The sequence below is a fragment of the Melospiza georgiana genome, chromosome Z (genome assembly GCF_028018845.1).
Source record: "Melospiza georgiana isolate bMelGeo1 chromosome Z, bMelGeo1.pri, whole genome shotgun sequence".
Classification (NCBI taxonomy): Eukaryota; Metazoa; Chordata; class Aves; order Passeriformes; family Passerellidae; genus Melospiza; species Melospiza georgiana.
The window spans coordinates 45,883,092-45,901,738 of record NC_080465.1 but is presented as its reverse complement, the minus strand read 5'-3'; the positions used below and the strand labels follow the sequence as shown (position 1 = coordinate 45,901,738).

Genomic DNA, 18,647 nt, shown 5'->3' with positions numbered 1-18,647 from the left:
GATCCGTGCTCAGTTCTTATCCTGATACAGCTTGAGAAAGAGCTACATCTGTAAATTCAGTGACACACTCAGGTTCTAGAGCTCTTCAGTCTCCATATAATCTCCTAGAACATGATTATTGCTGTGGAACAGGTTGTTACAGATAGTGGATTAACACTTGCAAGCATACTGTAGTAGCAAATTGAGTGCAGATGAGAATTTTTAGTATTTGAACCTAGGAAAACATTCATGAGGCTGAATTTCCAGGTCTGTACTGACCAGTATTTCTGATAATATGCATGCTTTTAGCTAAGCAAGAAGTGGTTAGGAAATTATTTAAATTTTCATTTCATTAACACAGACATAGTGCTTTCATTGCAATTCTTTCACTCCATCTAAATGATGTTTGACATACTGCTTTTCTGGTTTTTTAATTCTTAATGGAAAAATAATTGAGTGACAGGGAAAAAGACATTGTGAGTAGCTGGTTGAAACAGATGTATTTCTCTACCAGCAACCACACATGGTCACTTTATTTGACTGACTTTCAAAAACTCTTCACAAAAGAGGTCAAGACTCTTCCAGAAACATTTCAGGTACTCATGTTCATGAAGACTGGGAATGTAAGTGAGACAGATGGTGAATTATAAATGAGGTGAAAAGTCTAAGGTTCACTTCATCTGCACAAGACATAAAAAGTTCACTCAATCACAAAAATAACCCTCAAACACTGTGTTTGGTTAAATACAAGCAAAGCCACTAACTCGATTTTTCCTAAAAGTAGGATTTCAAATGATTCTTTTTCATGTTTCTTTTTTGTTATTCTTCCTCTCGAGTAAAACTGGACCCTGTTCAGCTGATGCCATTTGGACAGCAATGAGAGAATATTCTTGAAATTTCCCAAAACTTCTGGTTTAGAAATCAGCTTTGAAATAGATAATGGTGGCTGATGAAGTAGCCTATTCTTCATAGGATTGTGGTTGAATGGAGAAGGTTTACCAGAGTTCTTTTTGTTTCTAGCAACAAGTTTTAATGAGTTTCAGTATGCTACATGCAGAAGCTCTGCCTTGCTGAACTTTGTGACTAGATAAGGCGACAGTATGATATTAACCATCATTTTACATTAAAAAATCACAAAATGCCACTGTGCCTCCAGCTAAAGAAATTGAAAAGATGTATCATATAAAATACAAGAAAAAAATGAAATTATAAAAAAATAGACAAAACAATTTTTCAGGTAGATTTTTAGATGGGCTTTAGCAGCATAGATTCAGCAGACATATATGCATTTAAGAGAATAGAAAAATTCTGATTAGGCTTCAAGTGGTGTGGTAGATGATAGTAGTTCACTTCCAGCAGAAAATGCAACATTACCCTCATCAGTGGCAGCCCATCAAAACCACATCTACGATATTATAAATCACCAATGAAAAGTCTGAAAACCCCAGAGGTAAAGCACATGTAAAATATTACAAGATTCAATGTAACTTCCTTCTAGTAATTCTGTATCCCCAAAAATTTGACTCTTATTTTAAGCGAACAACATGTACTTTCCCAAAGAAAAATTTTCCAAGCTTCACCAACATGACCATTATACTGCGGAGCGGCTCAAGCTTCCTCAAAACCCTGTATGATTTTACCTTTGGGTAGCAAAATTAAATTTGCTAAGAAATTGTTGAACAGGCTCCATAATCTGCAAGCACAAAATGGACAAACCCTTTCTCTGAGAGACCTGATTCCTTCCTTGAAACCCAAATACTTATGGTCAGATCACATCCCACTGTACCTGCAGATTGACAGAAGTAAGCACAGAGGCACAGCATGCCCCACTCACAAATATATTCACGACAAAATATAATTGCTCCAAAATTTCTCACAGAAAATGCTACTTTTCCAAAAATAGTTGTGCTTTTTAGGATTAGTTAGCTCTTGAAATCTTTTCGTCATCTCCAGGATGGTGAAAAAGATAAGCCTCACTGTTTAAAGGCTGACAACACTTTACTGAACTAAAAGATGTCAGGACTTTTTGAAAGCAGAAAATGTGTCAAACCTGCACATTATTCTGCAAATTCTGTTTGTGCTTCTCCTATTCACTATTTAAGAGCAGCTGTAAAATGTATAAATTAGAATATATATATATATATATAAGAAATACTTGTACAAGTATTGAAAAAATACCTTGAAGATAGAATTTTTGCCTAATTTTGGAATAGGGCAACGTTAGTCTTTCACAGTTTGCAACAAAATTCTTCTGAAATGATCAAAACATTCTAAACTGTTAAATGAATTTTGAGATAAACACCTCCAGCATGGGACCTAAACAAAAATGGGATGCTAAGTGGCAATGTGTTGGGAACTATATCCTTCAGAAGATACTGTACTGTATCTTTTTCCCTTTGGTTCTCCCTAAGTGTGCTAATGAGCCTGGATAGCTGTCAGTAAGGAGCTGGCTTGCACCTGGCTCTCTCAGAGTGCAGGCCAAAGAGCTTACAGCCATCTGGAATACAGTATAAGTGTTTTTCAATATTTTCTATTTGTGGATCCTAAAAATTTTCCAGTGAAGGTGTGGGTCCCTAAAAACATAATTACCAACAGACTCACTGTACATAGCTAGTCTGCACAGTTCTACTGTAGGAAAGTTCAGGCCACCCAGTGTACAGAGATCACACACAGAAAACCCCAACTGCATTCTTCTACAAGAGATTAGCATATTTTCTGATAATATTGAAGCATTACTAGTGTAATTACTATAAATAACAATATGACCTTGTCATCTAGAAATTAAGAGGAGACTGGAACTTAACCGTGTCCACTTATAAGTAATTTATTACCTTCTTTACTTTGGACTGAAATCAACATCTGTGTTTGGAAATAAAATAACATGTAGCCTGTGAGATTTAAAAGGCAGAAATTTTCCTAGATTGATAGTTATCACTTAAAGATTTCACGAGAGCACTAAACAGAAATAATGCAAACTTTACCAAAAATAGTGAATTGCAGTGTTCATACATTGAAGCATAAGTGTATTTCTGGGACAAGTTTAGTATGCTCCCATTTTATCACAGACTTTGCAATCTCTATTTGCCAGACTCTTATAACAATTTTGAATCTATGGCTTGGACATCGATGGATAGAGTAGACGCTGAATGACCACCAAATCTGAGTAGACTACAGGACAAACTTGCCAATAAAAAAATTTTAATCAGAACGTTTGTTCCACATAAACAGGACATTAAATCCCAATGTAGTAGGAGATTTTGTGTAAAAAATACTCAGTTATATACTGCACAGACATGAGTTGTGTTAAAAGCAGCAGTGCTAGCAACCTTGCGGTCATGTACTCAAAATTTAGGGAATATAAAAAATTTGGGAATAACTGCTTTAGAATGACTGCTTTTGCTGAGTAATCTCTTGATAGTTTGGAGAATTTTCTATTCCTTCTCCCCTTCCACACAAAATGAATTGTACTTATCTCATGAGCAACTATTCCCAATTTTATAATCGATGAGGAAACATATTTTTTACTGCCTAGAACTCCAAGTCTACTTTGAAGTCCGCATTTTCTAACCTATAGCTTGGCCTAGACCATTTACACGTTCAGATCTGAAGTATTTAATAAATATGAATAAGCTTATTATCACAATATTATCTCATATATCCACTACCAAAAACACATTCTGATGAAGTTAGTTAATAGTCTGATTAAATTGGACTGTATAATGCAAAAAATACTATAATTATTTTGAACAGGCATTATAATTAAAAAAAAATTTACAAGTTAGTTAGAAGAAGCTGAAAGGATGTCAAAGTGTAAGAACAGACTTGTTCTTCCAAGAACCATGTAACACAAAATCTATGGTCCCAGTCTTCAAATGAACAGGGAATTTACTATTTTTTGCCACTACATTGTTGTGTTTAACACTGATTAGGCAGACAGAAGGTCAGTGGATGAAAAGTGTATCATGCTCCCCCTGCTATTATGAACATTTCCATTGAACCAATAAAGAGATTAGAAAATCAATGACACAAACAATAGTATTTTTCCATTACTTAGGCTATGTATTTTTTTTCAAACAATGTGTATTTAGGTTTTCATTGACTTTACATTGAGCTACAATGACTAAACTGAAAATAATTTTTGAAAAGTTATTCACAGCCTGAGAGATGATGTCATCTAGACTTTTACCAATGCAGCAATGCTGACTATGCCACTTTATTCTTTTCAGAATAAATTATATTAAGATGTCAGACTTACCCTCTGTGTTGGAAATGGGAGTACTGTCACATTTACTTTCACACTGCTGCATTGATGGAGGTCTGAGAGTTTCTGGACACTCACTGGATGCTTGTCCAGTATATGACAGGCACTGTACTGTTCTCATCTGTTGCCCAAGACCACACTGTGCAGAACACTAAAGAAGAAGAAAAAAAATTTAAAACCCCGATTCCAAATTTTAAATATAAAATAAAACAACAGGAAGCAATCAGAAACACACTACATCCACAAATTTTAAAGAAGACGGGCATCTGAAGATGTTTGATTAATAGAGAAAAGAATTATCACAAAATATTCCAGAATTTTTTACAATACATGTGAGTACTCATCTTTCAAAGAAGAGAAAATGCAATGCAATATTGACTCCCTGAAAAGTTCAGATCTGAGATATTAGAATATAATTTACTCAATTTCATGTGGCATACTAAGACTTTAGAATAAAGAAAGAAAAAACAAAGAAAACAAGAATCCAAATCTTCTACAGGAGTTTTTTTAAGGGAAAAGTAAACATCTTTCAAACAAATAGACTTTGCTGTTTCAAAATATTTTTAATTTCTGCAAATAAATAGTTAAAATTTTAGTACAATATTAGTTAAATATAAAAGTGGATCGGAAGAAACACCATGAAGAAAAAGCCAACTAGACTGTAATATTGCAAATGATTTTCCACTGGGTAATTAAACTAAAATGTTTCATTTTCATTAGAGGAAAATTGCTCAGCAAACAGAAAATAATTCATTCATTTAATATTCTAAAAGCAGGCTATTGATCACAAACGAGATGCAAAAACATCTTGTTCGTGATCAATGAAGAAGGAAACTTAGTAAATCATATTTTGAAGGAAAGTTAGTAAATGATATTTTGAAGCACTGCATAAAGGTGGCATTATTCGGCCTGTCCTGGGGTAATTTAGCTCCCTGTCTGGCAACTCAATATCTTATGTAAAAAATCATATTGATCTCAAAGCGTGGTTTTGTTGAGAGACAGATATATACACAGATCTGCTACTACAATAGGAATTGGCTTTATATTTCCACCATGTTTCTCAAAGAAGTTAAGCATGTTTTAAGGATAGTACACCCTGCAACACTGTTGTATCTCCAAAATACTCCAAAAATGTATGGATTTTCTTTCTTTAAAGTGCTTGCAGAAACTCATCCAGTAGAAACTAGATTGCTGTCAGACAAGCATCATGAAGAATCACGTTTCTATCTGACACAAAAGGGGAGAATCTTTTTGTTTCCCTCAGCCATAGGAACCGTCTCTTATATACCTCCAAGGACACCCTAGTCTACGAGGTGCTAATGTGGGAGACTAACAGCAATGAAGATGTGCATGAAGTATCTCACCTGTCCCCAGTCTCCAGCAACCCAGCGAGGAGGAGGACATCGGCCTAAGCTACAGCGGATGCGCACTGGCGGCTTGTTCTCATCTTGGCATTGCGCAGCTGGAAAGGTTTTTAGAAGATCACTGCTTTTGCACAGGACAATTCGGTGTTTGAATCCTGGGCCACACTTTGGTGTGCACTGAAAAGAAATATTTATCCAAATAAATAATTAAAATCTCAGCAAAACAGCAATGAAACTCTCAGAAATGCTATTTCTAAAGCAGGACATGATGATTTATGATCTTACAATTCAGCTATAATCACAATACAGTAATAATAATTTTTAAATGTTTAGAAACACAAACAAGCTGACTGAAGATTGTTTCATTATGTACAAGTTTTTCTAAGTTTTAAATTTCCTTTGCTGTTTATATTTAGACTACAACGTTACTATTTATGTCAGGCCTAAGAAAAACACTGTAAAGTAGAAAGGCCTGCCACACATAACGCTATTATGAAACCAGTCTGACTATTAAAATAATTAAAAATAAGACAGTCTGTTCTTAGTATCACCTTAGTACAGTCTTCATCCACTTCACTTTATAAACAGATAATGAATACATTTTTCATCAATACACAAAAGGAAAGAGAAATGCTGGATTTGATTTCATAGAAACCACATAATTTAAATACATAAAATATTATACCCTCTCCTACAGTGTATGCTTTCCTCTCCTTTCCTATTTAAATTTTAACACTTATTTCGCAGTTTTCCCTTCTTTTATCACTCTTGTGCTATTCTGACAGCAAGCAGACAATAAAACAGCCACTTGAAAAAGGGTTGATGATCACTTTGGCTTTTCGCCATCTTCCTTCACCATGGTGCCGCTGCCATTCTCCTTCGTTTTTGCTACTGACCATTAACTGTCATATACAGTAGCTCAACTGCATAATGAGGAAGAGACGAGTGCTAGCAAAATTGAAACTCAAGAACTTTCCCAAATCAGTCCCTCTGTTGGCATGTTCACCTTTATTCCATAAGCATATCTGCAGTATTTGCATCAGAATCAGTTTTTGACAGCATAAACTTTACATGGAGATTACGCTAACCTGTTCAAGATTGGAAATGCCTTTAATAGGTAGAGACAAAACATTATTTGGGAAACAACATTATGTGGAACTGGAGCAATAGTCAAGAAATCACACACCAAAGGCTTTCCACACATCCAAAACAACTCACTATATCACTGGGAAAAAAAGAAACATCCCTAAGATTAATATAAAAAAATTACTTGACTGAGGTAAACTTAATAGTTTTATGCCTAATCCTGAAGCATCTTTGAGTAATTTATAGAAATTTTCAAACAGCTCCACATTATTATGTAAGGATATACTCTACGAATATGTAAAATTTTATATCTCTATCTACATATACCTCAAAACAAGAAGAAAATCTCCAGAGGGAGGCACCTAAACTAGTCCATATAGAATGAAAAGGTTTATTCCAAATGTTATCTCCACTTGGATCTAGGATGTTAAACTGGCCTGCATAAAAAGGAGTCTTGCATTTGAAATTTATAATCCAGAATGCAAAATGCATATATAATCACTTTCCTCAAAATGTAATCTTTTCTACCCTATTCAATCTTTTTCTACCAAGGTACATCTCTTTATATACAGTAGTTCAGTATTCAGAATTTTGATACAGACTAAACATATAAAGTTTCAAAGGTCCTTATACTTCAACACTAAATCTTGTGCACACTGCCTACTAGAAAACCAGATGAAGGAGGGAAGTAAGAGATCTCTGGCAGAACTACACAAATTATACTAATGATAGAGACCAAAACCCAATTACAGTTAATATATGAGGTCTTTGAAGTCATGATCATGACTGATCAGTTGGGACTCAAATTCCAAGGAGTGTTATAAGTACATTCTCCCACATGTATTTTGTGCAAAACATTTGACTTTTTAAGTAGGATGTTGAAATATGTGCCCCTTCCCAGCTGAGTGCTTAAAAATCACATCAGTCTGTCAAAACAAACAGAAAAGTGACAATGTTGAAAGGACTGTGTCAAAATGTCAAAACGCAATGGACCTGTGAGGTTCCATAATCTATAGAGGATGTCAGCAAACAAGCAACAATGACTAAACTTTGAGTTTAGGAGCATCTTCCTTATAGTACTAATTGAAGACACAATCTTGAATCTAAATGTAGGATTCCATCTGAGAAGATCCTTCCAGATGAGAAGAAAATTCCATCTTTCTCCAGCTACTGGTACCAGAAGAAAACAACACTCCCTTTTTGTGGAGTTATAGCAAACATTCTACCAAGATGGACTACACTGCATCCCAGAAATGCAAGTGAAAGAAGGAAATAAGTTGCCTTCAATAATACTGAATCACTAAAAATAATAAACCCCACAAAAATTTAACAAAAAGACTGTAAACTTCCAAAGAAAATGAAAAGAAAATACCCAGACAAGTCAAACAAGGAAAAATTATTTTCCATTACTAAATGCTTCTAGAATTTCATGCCTTTGTGGAAGTCATTAAGACAAGTTATATGTGCTTGTCTGAGAAGGCTCTTCCCAAAAATTCCTTAAAATATTTTTTCAGGTTTTTTTAATAATTATTCTGAAAAATATAAAAGGAGTAATTTAGAGAGGGTAGATTAATTCTGTCAAAGCTCAGTGGGAAAGACATCCTTAGTTTTCATTTCAATTTGATAAAAACCGGGCTTACATTTTCCTAAGGACTTCATCTAACCAGTATGTTTGCAAAATCTTTTTGTTTCTCTGACCAAAAGGATACACAATTTCTTGTAAATAATCACTTAAAATTTTAGGAATATATAATTATATTGTGTGTCAACAAGTGTATAAGCAGATAAAACAGTTCTGTAATTGTTTTATTTGTAATATGCATTGTTTTGATTATGAAATGAAAACTTCATATCTTGCATCCCACAGAAAATTAGCAAGGTTTGTCATTGGTTTAAATGGGAGGAATATTCAAGTCTTCATTTTTTAAGTTCACTCTTGTTTTCCTTTTCATGTTTCTGTCAAAAATTCATATAAACACACATATAAAAATGTTTATATTTATAGTACTACAAGGATTTTAATATATTATATTTCTGGAAAACATTAACAGGGGAAAAAAAAAGGCAACTTTTCTCATTCTATTTAAATGGTATCATCAGTCAAAACAGTCTGCCAAGCTACACAAATAAAATTCATACCAGAAAGAAGCCTGGTAGTTTTTCACAACCCTGATTAATTATCACAACCAAAAGTTTAGCGGAGTTTGAGTCTTTAAATTAGAATTATTTTGTTCAAAATCATTACATGACCTTTCTGCATAAAAGCCTAGACATGATAACAGAGTGAGAAACCACTTTAGGTAACCAGTATGTGATACCTGTGGGAGAGAAGGAGCTAATTTAGGCTATAGTGACACTGTAGTGGTCACGGGCATAAGAGGCAGGAAACAAAACAATGAGGCACAGCTGAAACATCCTCTGGGAAATTTTCCTACTAATCCTTTACTTAGCAAGCCCTGACAGAAAATGTACTACTATTCAGCAGTCAGAGGTCCTGCCTCCGCTATCACCAATGAGATAGCACAGCGAAATCTCCTTACCTCTGACCAGTCCAGAGCAACCCACTGTGGGGGGCAGGACTGGTTGTTGCAGGGCTCTTTCTCAACAGGCCGGTGTGTTAAGCAGTTGGCAGCATCCAGCGTCTCCTCCTCGGAGGGGCCAATCTTTCTGATGCACAGAACTGTCCGCGAACGCATTCCTCCATCACACGTCTTAGTGCACTCGGACCAATCTCCTATAAACCATCTGGATAGAAAATGTTAGGAGGCTCAGTTAAACACATTTCAGAAACAGAGTTGATAACTACACAAACCAAGAATGCAAATAGTTTAAATCACTAAACCGAAGTAATTTTAACAATACACACATTCATGGTGAAATAAAGTAGAAATTTATGGGTCTTTTTACTAAATATTTTAATTTATGCCTCACTGCAATCATATCTTCCAATAATAACACCACTTTGCATTTTTCAAGAGCAGCAATTTCCATCCTAGCCTACAGTAGTTAGAAAGGAGTGCTTGAGCCTGACAAATCTGAAGCTATTTATGCAGGTTTGTATTGGACTTGCCTGAAATAATTTCTGTGAAAGTGGTTTGCAACTGGAAATGTTTGTGACCATTGCTAAAAGTTACATCACAAGTTAAAAGCCAAGATGTTTGCCTCTTTGGTATCATTACAATAAAATAATTTGATCTCAAAATTGGGCTTTTTGAGAGTTAATTCTCATCAAATGATGAGACATTTGTAAACTTATTAATAAAAGGCTACACTGAAGAGTAAATATTCTCATCTTTTAAACTGAAGCAAACACTAGTAAGACATGAGTTTATTTGATAAAAACAATCATCTCAACAAGCTCCTTTAAAATTTAAAGAATTGTACTGTAGGTTGTAGAGGGAACTTCTGAGTGCTTCTGCATACATAGTAGAAACCAAGAATTGTAAATAATATCAGATTGCTTTGTGTTGCTGCAGAGATCAAAGCGGCTTTTAATCTGGCTGTAATATTATATATTTCTACTTATGAATGACTAATGCAGCTCAATTAAATAGAAATATCTCTTCATATTGATGAGCACATTTGGTCTTCAGTACTTAATATGTTGGTTAGTTACTTGCCTGAGCCATCCTTGCAAAGGATGAAGGTGAAGTCTAGTATGCTATCAAATGTTGCCAAAATGCCAAAAATGCCAGGCATATCAGTCACTGTGAATGCTCCTGGAGGCATGCCTGGAGCTACCTCATAAGATGTCTTTTCTCAAGCTGCTGTCAAAAAAAAAGTTCTGCTATCCTCTTTTGTGTTACATTATGTGTAATATATCCTACATTATGTGTAATATATCTTAACATGAAACTAGATCAACGCAGAGATGGAAACAATTATGTCACATTCTGCTGTTACTTTCCCAGCAAAAGGAAGTTAATTTGTGATTCTTAAGAGGCATAAGATCAAAAAATCTTATGCCTTTACCACAATAGGGAGAATCTGAAGCTATTCAGAGCTTTCAAGAGGCTGCAGAGTTAATTTTTAATTGATATTATAATTTGCTCAAGTGACTTTGCTCTCAGGTACCTTTAATATTTATAGTGTATGATAAGACAGCACTATTCATAATTCATAGAAATATGAAATTATATTTTCTTGAAATATGAAATGTAAGAGTTACTTATTGTAATAACAAAGTATTGAAAATAAACATAGCCTTCTGCTGTTCAAAGACATCAAGTATAATGTAAGTGGCACTCAGCTAGAAAGGACATAATTTTCATTGCTTTTGGTATGCACCAAGAGAAGAGCAGAATTGTGCTAATTAAAAAGGGAAATATTTGGTCAGTCCATGTAAACACAAAGTCTTACTGCATGATAAAACTTTCTGTCAAAACAGCCAAACTTCTTAGGATAACTATCTGTTCCTTGAACAGCCTCCTACTAGACTACTTACAGAATCAGGAATTGAGAACTTTTCCTTAGTTTGGTACCACGTATTGATTCTGGAGGGAACATCATAATGGAGGCAGACATGGATTGAATTGCTCTGATATGTTGAAGCAGATGCTAATTAATATACTCTACCCATTTTCTGAACATTGATGTCTTGACTTTCATCATGTTAATCAATGTCCCTGTTGTACTGGATGGGGAATTCAAAAACTTCCCACTTTTGCTTGGTTTAGTTAGTTTGTAGGGGTTTTTTAAGTAGTGTCAGTGAAAAACAAAAACAAAAACAAAAAACCAAACCAAGCAAAACAAACAAAGCCCCCCGAAATTAACCTAGTTTGGAATAACTTTGTTAACATTACTTTCTAAAACGCAAATTTGCTAATAGTTAAGCCACACAAAGGAATGTTTTTGGTAAAAAGGAACTGATCAAACATGACTGCTTTTTAAGTCCTGCTCTCAGGTGCACATAGTTGGTGCACTCAGAGCCATGTCAAACAGTGTTATCTAAACAGAGGACAAATACATACCCTTCCAGGACAAACACATTTTTACACATAGACTGTGGGCACAATGATTTCAACCTAATTTAGACCTGTCTGACAGAGCTTGTTCACACTCAAAGGCAACAGCAGCGCAATGGCTTCACTTGGCTTTATGCCAAATGAGTGTGTTGGTGACACAGGGACATGAAGCGAAAGAAACACTGCTCTGCCATCCTGCAACCAGGCACCATGCCAGGAAAGCAGTTGGAAGTTCACAGACCTGCTGTGATTTAATCTTGTCTTGTTCTTCACAGTGTCCTCCATGCTACAATTTAGCAGTTTCTAAGAGGCATTTACAGAGAGCCACAGTATTGTGCAGTATCCGCATTTAATTACCATTAAGGATTTTCATACCCATTTGGAATACAGCTTCAGATTATCGCCAAAATGAAATTAACCAGAGCTTGGGAGTCAATGAACTGTTGTATTGGTTCCACCTTTTCCACAAGTTTTACTTGTCCCAAAGCATAAGGAAAGCTGTTGTCATATGTTGATACTATTTTCTAGTACAAAATATCACAACTGTTTCTAAACAGGTAAACTATGCTTTGTGTCTTTACCAAACTTCATTTTTGAACAAATGAGCTGCTGGATTTTTAATTATCAATGCATAGCATACAGCTATCTTTAAAAATAAATCTAAACAGAATCTAAGCATCTAATCCTAAAGGCATACAGCATTACTCTTCAACACTGAATATGCTGGAGAAAAAGTTAGACAAAAATATTGCCAGGAAATGGTTTGGTCCTCTTAGAAGTTTCTGTATTTTCCACTTCTCATGTGAATGCTTCAACACAAATGTTAACATAACATACTTTAGAACATGCCAAACATTTCAGATGCAATATTAATAACTAGGGTAAAGTTAAGTTTCACAGCAACATTTTTTTATCATTATTGCCTTAAGAATGGTCCCCAGTTCTACTCTGTGCATTACTCACTGCATATGACACTCATATCATAAAAACTGTTTTGCTAGATTCTATTTACTTAGAGTGTTTGGTGCAGTTTCAAACATCACTATTGTTCCACAGTCAAGCAGAGATTCTCAATGCATTTTTCAGATCTGATTTTAGAGGAACAAGAAACTAAAAACCAAACCCAAATACCTTTTCTGATAAGGCAGGCCACAAATACTAGATGAGAATCTTATTTGGTTAACAGGATTTATTATAGATTATGAAGACTTATTTACTATGCAAAATGATGTCCATCTTAAATGACTAATGACTTACTCAGGTGGGCAAGGCTCAGTGTTGCAGGCTCTTTGGTTTTCTGGAGGCTTACTGTCAGGGTCACAGTAATTGTTTTGTACAACAGAGCTGTCATCCAGCCTTTTACACACCACTTCTTGTTTCTGTACACCTTGGGATGAAATGAAAGATCATTAATTAATCATTCTTGCTCTTCTAATTTTTGAGTATAATTGTACTTCACCTATTGATTATTAATTCTACCATCCCACTTTATTTGGCCAAAGTCCACAGCAGTGAGAATTTAAATTGACTGAATGCCCCCTAGCCACAATAATTTTTTCATTTTCCTTCAATTTTAGGCTATCCCACTCAGAGATGAATTTAGAAATCTGTTGTTTTCTAAAAAAAAAAAAAGGAACATATTTATAGATTTACTAGAAGTTTGTTTTTATTTGCATATTGCACAAAATCCATTCTCTGTCTGCCATCCTCTCCTAGTAAAGACACTTAAATTTCCAAACAAAACACCATCAAATAGAATGTGGTCACCACACTTCAATGCAGAATTATTGTTTATATGCTCTGGTTTAAAACAAAACAGCAATACTGAGAAACAGTGTTGCATTTTCATATATTTTCCTACAATGTTTATTATTTTATTACATTTTTATTATAATTTGTTTTATTATATTATTTTTAAATAAAACAATAGAACTATAATTCATTCTGAAAGAGGCAGTTTGTTTCTGTGAATACTCATTTTGCCTGGCACTTGCAGTTCCTCTTTCATTGTTAACCATCAACACAGTAATTTGGAATTGATCATTATTGCCAAAACAGGGTATATCACTGCCAAGGCAACATTATAATGTAGCTTATTAAGCATATTTTCTGAGGTTTTTTTTAAAAGCAGTAAAGAACTACTGATATGATGACGGTATATTGTTTCAATAACACTGCCTTCCTCCTCTCTTAAAAACATGCTGTAAGATGTTTATTAGAGTTTTAAAAATGTATATTTGAAATTCACATGCAGTTTTTATTGAACATCCATTGTTATAAAACTGAAATAATGGCATTATCTGTACTTAAAAGCCTCAAAAAGTCCTGTACCTTTCTTAAAAAGAGAAGCAATTATTTAACTTATTCCAAAACATGAAATGAATATAATTAAATGGGGATTAAAACCTCCTGCTTCAAATATTTGCTAACTTTACCTCACAGCTGTCTCTTAGTTTTTAAGACATGCATAGAATCATAAAATGACTTGGTTGTAAGAGACATTAAAGACCACAGAGTTCCAAAACCCAGGCTGTGGGCAGGGACCCTTCTACTTGACCAGGTTACTCAAGGTTACCAGGCCATCCATCCGGGCCTTGAACACTACCAGGACATCCACTTCACTGGACAACTTGTTCTGTGCCTCACCGACCTCACAGTAAAGAACTATTTCCTAATATCTAATCTAAACCTGCTTTCTTTCTGTTTGAAGCCCTTCCCACTTACCCCGTCAGTAAATGCTCTTAAAAAAAGTCCCTCTCCATCTTTTTTGTAGGCTCCCTTTGAATCCCAGATGCCTGCAATTAGGTCACACCTAAGCTGTCTCTCTCTCAGGCTGAACAAATCTTATACTCTCAGCCTTCCCTTGTAGGAGGAAATAATATCCTCCTTTGGCTCTTGGAAAATAAGTGAAAGATCTAAATATACGAGAAGCTGTGACAAGATTCACCTTGAATACTATAATCAACGCAAAAACTGCCAACAGAAGACAATAACTCAAATCAGACCTGACAACCTAAGCAGGAATATTTGTAGCAATTTTCTGCTCACATTTCACCACAATAAGAAATAGTATTTAGCAAGTCCAGACAAGCAACAATGCCAGTAATGTGCACAGCTAACTGATGTACAATTGATGTTGAGTTCTGATTAATAATTTATCCTTTCTATTACAAACTGCCTTAATTCTCTTGGTTGAATAGGCTGAATGTGGACTTCATAATGATATTTTCCTCAGATATATTTGATTCAAAATAATTTATACACACTTTAGAATAAAGCATTATAATAATGCAGACCATTCTCACAAGTCTACTTATTGGATAGCAATGATATTAATGTTATATTTTTACTGCATTTCCTACTAGCATCAGACACATTTCCTTCTCGAATTTGGCTAAAAACTGGCACTCCTAACAAATTCATTTTTGAGGAATTTTGTAATAAGAAAATATTCTCAACTTCTATGATTGCAAATTATCACTCAGCTTTAAAAAAATTTGCAAGTGTGTTATTAGCTGAATGTTGTTCAGGTAGCGTATCGCCTGTAAGAGAGTACACACCCTATTCACTGACAGTGAAGAACCTTTAATTGATGCCAGACAATACATCAATCCATTTTTTAAAAGTTCTGCAGCATCTTGTCACACAGTATATAAAATTAACATCATTGCTGTCTAATTTAAATATTATTTATTAAAAATCTCAGATAAAAACCCAGATAATAACTTTTAAGACTAGAAAAATAAATGGAAAAAGCTAGAAGTGCTGTTTTTATCCAGACAATAGATACAACTTGGTTTTGCCCCATATTGAAAAACTATTTTTAAATTATGAACTCTTCCCTGAGTATATAGTCTCTTTAAAAAGTAATCTAAATAGCGCAGATAAATATGTTCATTTAAATACTGGGGAGAATCATTACAAGCAGTTTGACAGAAACATTCTGCTTTCAAATCTATAGATTTTTAGTTTATAAAAAAAGACATAAAATGTCCTCATGACTGGTCAATGCAATCCTAAGAAAATAAAAACTCCAGTGGTTTAGTGACCATAATCTCCTGAGAACTGAAATGCTCTGCAGATTTCAATTCACAAATAGTCTGCATTACTTTCAGCAGCCAAATTTTAAATTACATGGAGCACATTTTATTCTTGAATTAAAATTGCAGGCATGTAAATGCTGTAACTATTTTTAAAAGCAATCCCAAAAATTGTGGTTTGTGATTGCAACAGTTAATTATAAAGATGCCAGTACCAATACATAGTGAAACTTGCATCTCTAAAACTAGTGCATGCTGGTTAACCCAGACATACTTTCTAAGCTCACTCATCAGATCACAAGATGTTCATCTCAGAGCCAAACTTATATTTTCTTTGATGAGGAAAAGTATGTTTTATTTGCCTAAAGATAGTTTCACAATTCATCTGAGGGCATGAAAGAAAAATATAGTAGGCATCACTCTAGATGGGTTATGAGCAGCAAAGAAAACTGAGCAGCAATCAATTTACTTATGATAGTAATAGTATGCTATTTTATAAAAAACCTATGAATTTCTGAGATATTTAATCCATCTGGAGATAAACTCTAATAGAATTAATGAAATCCAAACCAATTCTTAGGACCACTGGCAAATTCCAGAAAATAAATGCTATCATTTATTGCCATAATTAAACATGAAAGAAATTAAAAAGTGAGTAGGCAGTTATCTGAGTTATTTTGAAATGTATAAAATATAAAAAACATAAAGAAAGACTTGCTAGATTTTTTTAAAACAATACCACCAGAAGTTCACTGCCTTATTAAGAATACTTGTGGATCTTAACAGAGTAGTACACTTTCTCTTGGGAAGTTATAAGACATAAGGAGAGTTAATAAACTATAATTCTGTGATCTACAAGTGATATAAGTGCCCTTTCCTTTCACTTTCCAGAATTTTCATTGTATTGTTTCAGTTCCTATCGCTGCATATCTTCTTTTTGATTTTCTCTGTGTTTCTCATTAAATAGTATTCAGGTCCTTAAAGAAAATGTTCTGTTGTTGCCATTAATTTTTTTCTGATTTCCCTGTGTTGTCTCCTTTCCCACTCCTCTCTCTATAGATAACTTAGCACTTAGTACATTGCAGTACTCTCTGGCATTGCCTTCACATCATCATGTCCAAGCTTGACATCGGCTATAAAGACCTACCTATATGAGATAAACCCTTACCTCAGAATAGAAGAGTTTTACTGTACTTTAAGGAAAAAGGGGAATTAATATGCAGAATACATGTAGATCAGCTTCATATTACTATGTACTGTGTGTATATATATACATATATAATGTATGTTATATAATTGTTATATAATTTTTCCCCAGAAGAAAATACAGGTTCTAGTGCACAAAAAGAAGAGCTGCAATTCTGAATCCCGAAGCCTAAGAAAAATACTGATATTAAAAATCAGTGAAATTATATCCTCATTCTATATATGAGCATAGGAATCCTACATAAATAAGACTACTCTGTCATCAGACATGCCTTTTTAACTATCTGGTAAATCTGAAGATCCTCTTTTAAGGGAAAATAAAAGAAAATATAAAAATAGATCTCAGACTTTGGAGATTTGGTTCCTTCTTGGTTCCCTGTATAGCGAGCATCAAGGTGTCAGTTGCCGAAAAACTATGTGTACCTTTCTCCTTTAACTTAAGTGACACTACAAAACACATGATTTACAATCTCTCATAGAATGGGTCAATTTGGGAGGGACCACAGTGAGTCATCTCTTGCCTACTCAAGCAGAGTCATCCTGGAGTACATGGCACAGGACTGTGTCCAAACACTTCTTGAATATCTGCAATGAGGGAGAATCGACAACCTCTCTGGGCAACCTGTTCCAGTGCATGGTCACCTGCACAGTAAAGAACTTCCTCATGTCCAGCTGGAATTTCCTGGGCATCAGTTTCTGCCTCTTGTTCTATTGCCTCTTGTTCCATTGATTGGTACCACTGAGAAGAGCCTGGATCTGTCCTTTTGTCAGCATCCTCCAGCAGCTCCATGTCTCTGTTGTCCTGAGGAGCCCAGAACTGGACACAGCACTCCAGGTGAGGCCTCAGCAGGGCTGAGTAGAGGGGCAGGATCACCTCCCTCCACCTGCTGGCAATGCTCTTCCCAATGCCCCCAGGATACCATTGGCCTTCTTGGCCACCAGGACACACTGCTGGCTCATGGAGAGCTTCTTGTCCACCAGGACCCCCAGGTCCTTCTCCACAGAGCTGCTCCCCAGCAGGGCAGCCCCAGCCTGTGCTGTGCTGGGGTTGTTCCTCCCCAGCTGCAGGACCCTGCACTTGCCCTTGCTGAATTTCAGATGGTTCTTTGTCCATTTCTCCAACCTGCTGAGGTCCACCTGAAGGGCTGCACAGCACTCCCAGGTATTTGCCACTGCTTCCAGCTCTGTGCCTTCAATGAACTTGCTGAGGAGGCATCTGCCCTTCAGGCCATTGGTGAATAAGCTAAGTAAAACTGGGCCCAGTATTGATCCTTGGGTGACACCACCAGTGCCAGGCCTCTAACTAGACCCTCTGCCACCGATTATGACCCTCACAGGCTGTTCATCAAGCCCACACTTCCTGAGTTTGCCTATGAGAATGTTGTGAAAGGGTATGGAAAGCCTTGCTGGAGTTGAGGCAGACAATACCCACTGCTGTGCCCTCATCCATCCAGGTAGCTCTTTCATTGTAGAAGTCAATCAAACACCTGATCACCTTTAGTGAACTCTGACTAATCCTGATCACCTTCTTGTCTTCCATATGGACAGAGATGCCTTCAGAATGAGGTGCTCCATCACCTTCACGGGGATTCTGGCCTGTAGTTCCCTGGGTCCTATTTCTTGCCCATTTTGAAAACTGGGGTGACATTTCCTTTCTTCCAGTCCTCAGCATCTCTCCCAAGCTTCGTGATATTTCAAAAGTGATCATGAGCAGCCTTGTTTATGCCTCCTGTTCCACTGCCTCTTG

The 18,647-nt window shown here is 35.5% G+C and overlaps 1 protein-coding gene across 1 annotated transcript in view; it reads right to left on the bottom strand.

Annotated features, from left to right (window-relative positions):
* The window catches only part of ADAMTS6 (ADAM metallopeptidase with thrombospondin type 1 motif 6), a 142,060-nt gene that overhangs the window by 4,435 nt on the left and 118,978 nt on the right, over positions 1-18,647 (bottom strand). Inside the window, exons 20-23 of the mRNA XM_058043708.1 lie at positions 12,912-13,041; positions 9,231-9,435; positions 5,605-5,781; positions 4,235-4,391 (exon numbers count right to left, since the gene is read on the bottom strand). Of these exons, the coding sequence (XP_057899691.1) occupies positions 4,235-4,391; positions 5,605-5,781; positions 9,231-9,435; positions 12,912-13,041 (669 nt within the window). The remainder of the gene's footprint in view (positions 1-4,234; positions 4,392-5,604; positions 5,782-9,230; positions 9,436-12,911; positions 13,042-18,647) is intronic.